At 62.8% G+C, this 2,952-nt stretch overlaps 1 protein-coding gene across 1 annotated transcript in view; it reads left to right on the top strand.

Moving 5' to 3' along the window:
- Nucleotides 1-2,952, top strand: part of LOC109384150 (solute carrier family 22 member 12-like) — a 19,285-nt gene that overhangs the window by 2,806 nt on the left and 13,527 nt on the right. The window contains exons 2-6 of the mRNA XM_019645188.1: nucleotides 160-285; nucleotides 404-624; nucleotides 1,430-1,553; nucleotides 1,742-1,857; nucleotides 2,575-2,789. Coding sequence (XP_019500733.1) covers nucleotides 160-285; nucleotides 404-624; nucleotides 1,430-1,553; nucleotides 1,742-1,857; nucleotides 2,575-2,789 — 802 coding nt within the window. The remainder of the gene's footprint in view (nucleotides 1-159; nucleotides 286-403; nucleotides 625-1,429; nucleotides 1,554-1,741; nucleotides 1,858-2,574; nucleotides 2,790-2,952) is intronic.

Genomic DNA, 2,952 nt, shown 5'->3' with positions numbered 1-2,952 from the left:
CCTCCCGCATTCCTTCCTGTCACCCACCTCGACCCTGTCGCCATCTCTCTGCTCCCGCCGTGCCCTCTCCCCAGGCAGCCTCACCTGTGCCCACAGCTCTCCTCCAAATGCTGCAGACCCTGAATTCCCTCTCTAGTCCTGCCTCTCCCTGGCCACCAGACTGCTGTTTCCAACCGCCTGTGTGACATCTCCATGATTGGTGTCACAGCACCAAAATGTAACATCTTTTTACACAGCTCCTCCCCAAGGCACCCCCCAGCCTTCACAGCAGCAACCACCCACCAGGTACTGGAGTCAGAGTTGCCATGACTCCTCTCCCTCACCATCCCCTCACCCCAGTCCAGCAGGTCACTGCATCTTGTCCACTCTACCTCTAACAGGCACCTTGATTTCTCCCTTCTAGCCTCAGAGGACCTCAGGGCCCTGGTGGGTGTGGAGCAGGCGCCTCACCCTGCTGCTGCTCTTGGGAAAGCGGGAAAGCGTGCCTGGCGGGGGAACTTGCATGAGCAAAGGTCGGGGTGGGGGGGCAGGAGCCAGGGTGGAGAGGCGGGCACTACAGGGGTTCGTCAGCTGGGCTGACAGTGCAGGAGGCCTGGCCTTGATGTGGAGGGCCATGGGAGCCAGGTTAGTGTTAGGCTCTGGGTCCTGCCATGGGGAGGGGGCGCCGCTGTGTGTGTGGCCAGCTGGCACCCAGGAGGGGGCTGCTTTCATCCTGGCTCGGACAACAGAGCAGAAGTTGAGGCAAGGGCCGTGGGGCCATTCTGGTGCAAGGGGTGCTCGAGATCACGAGAACTGTTGGCTGACTGGGTGCAGGTGGGGAGGGGCTGGTGCTGTCAGGACCAAAGACCTGGCTCCAGGCCTGAGCCCTTCAGGCAATTGGAAAGCTGTTTGCAGGAAGGGCCACCAGGAGGGGGGCCTGCTCAGGCAGGAAGGTACAGCCATGGAGGGTCGTGTGACACCCAGGCAGTGCCAGACAGTGGAGGAAGGACCCTGGTGGCAGGCTTGTAGCCTGTGACGGGCTTGCAAGAATGTGTTCCTGTAGCCAGCCCTGACTCCCAGGTGAGGCAAGGGAAGGGCCATGGAGTCCGGAGGGAGGCAGGAAGGAGAGAACAGGGACCCCAACCCCAACCTAAGGGAGGGAGGCAGGAGGAGGGAGGACGGGTACTCCTGCTGGGGAAGGAGGGGGCTGAGATGGTGCGGATGCCACGCATCACAGCACTTTTCACTGCCCACCCACGGATATCACCACCTTGAGCCCAGGGCCTGTGGGTACCAGTGAGGCCACCCCCTTGGGAAAAAGGGGCAGTGAGGCTAATTCAAGTCAGGCCCTGGGCCACTCACTGGAGCCAGACCTTGAGGGCCACAGGCAGCGTGACCCCCTCCCGCGCTCGACCCCCTCCCGCGCTCCTCCTCCTACCCCCTGCCCTAGGTGGCTGGCAGAGTCAGCACGATGGCTTCTCGTCACGGGCAGGCTGGAGCAGGGCCTGCGGGAGCTGCAGAGAGTGGCTGCCATCAACGGGAAGAGGGCAGCGAAGAACACACTGACCATGGAGGTGAGGCAGGGCCGGGCCTTCCCGCAGGGCTGGGCCCTCAGACCCTCTCCCTGACTCTGCACAGGGTCCTTGGGAGGCCAATCAGGGGTCCCAACCCCCTGGGATAAGGGTCTTAGGGAGGAGGGCCTGCCTGGAGCCCCCAGTGCTGAAAGTGCCCAACACCCCCTTCCCCCCCTCCCCCACCCCAGGTCTTGCTCTCGGCCATGAAAGAGGAGCTGAGTGTGAGGCAGGCGCCCGCCAGCCTGAGCACCCTGCTTTGCACACCTGGACTGGGCCTCCGGACCTGTGTCTCCATTCTGTGCTGGTAGATGCCCCTTCAACCCCCATCCTACCTGGGCCCGTGAACCTAGGATCAGGGCTCTAGCTGGCATCCAGCCAGCGGACCTCTGCTGACTCTCCTGTTGGTCCCACTGGCCTGGGAGAGTCTCTAGGACAAGACCTGTGCCTCCAGCACTGACACCTCTGAGGGAACGGCCCAGGCCAGGTGGGCTCAGGCAGCTGAATCCATAGAAGAGATCAATGAGGAGGGTTCATGACAAAGGCGCTGGGAGAGCTGAAGAGCCCAGTAGGATGAGGCAGTCAGCGGGTTCAACGGCAGAGAGACACATCCACCCTTGTTTGGAGGGACCAGGGAGGAGAGAGAGGTATTATCAGGGCCCAGGAGCCAGGACCACCCAGCAAAGACTGAAACCAGCGAGGCCTCAGAGGTTGGGCCTGCTCAGTGGAAGCTGGAGCTGTGGAGGGGACATAGCCACTGCCAGACATGGCCCTCAGGGAAAGGGAGGGAGAAGACCGCAGCTTCTCCCTTGGCCCTGCCTCCAGCCTCTCACCAGGGCCTCCTATTGACCCCAGACCCAATGAAGAGCAGAACTCTTCGAGCGAGGGGACCTGGGAAATGTCGTCTACAGAGACCACCCTCTGCCATACAAGGCCTGCAGAAGCGGGGTGGAAATGGGTCTGAGAACAAACAAGCCCAGGAGCAATCCGCTCCCCAGTCTGACTCCATCTGTCTCACCCCCAGGTTTGCCTTTGGCTTCGCCTTCTACGGCCTGGCCCTGGACCTGCAGTCCCTGGCCAGCAACATCTTCCTGCTCCAGGTCCTCTTTGGGGCCTTTGACATTCCAGCCAAGATAGGCACACTGCTGCTGCTAAGGCACCTGGGCCGCAGGCCCATGCAGGTCGCATCGCTGGTGCTGGCTGGGCTCTGCATCCTGGCCATCACGCTGGTGCCCCGCGGTGAGCAGGCAGACCTGGGTGCACGTGGCTGGGGCGGAGGGGCGGAGCCAGGAGCAGAGCCTCCTTGCCCCCAGCTCAGAGGGTACGGGGCTCGAGCAGGGGCCCAGTTAGGAAGGAGGCTGCTGGGGCATCTGGGGGAGATGATGGTGGCCCCGTGGGAGAA

The sequence above is a fragment of the Hipposideros armiger genome, unplaced genomic scaffold (assembly GCF_001890085.2).
Source record: "Hipposideros armiger isolate ML-2016 unplaced genomic scaffold, ASM189008v1 scaffold_93, whole genome shotgun sequence".
In the NCBI taxonomy this organism is placed as follows: Eukaryota; Metazoa; Chordata; class Mammalia; order Chiroptera; family Hipposideridae; genus Hipposideros; species Hipposideros armiger.
Note: the sequence above shows the minus strand (reverse complement) of the source record. Positions and strands in the feature narration are given on the sequence as shown.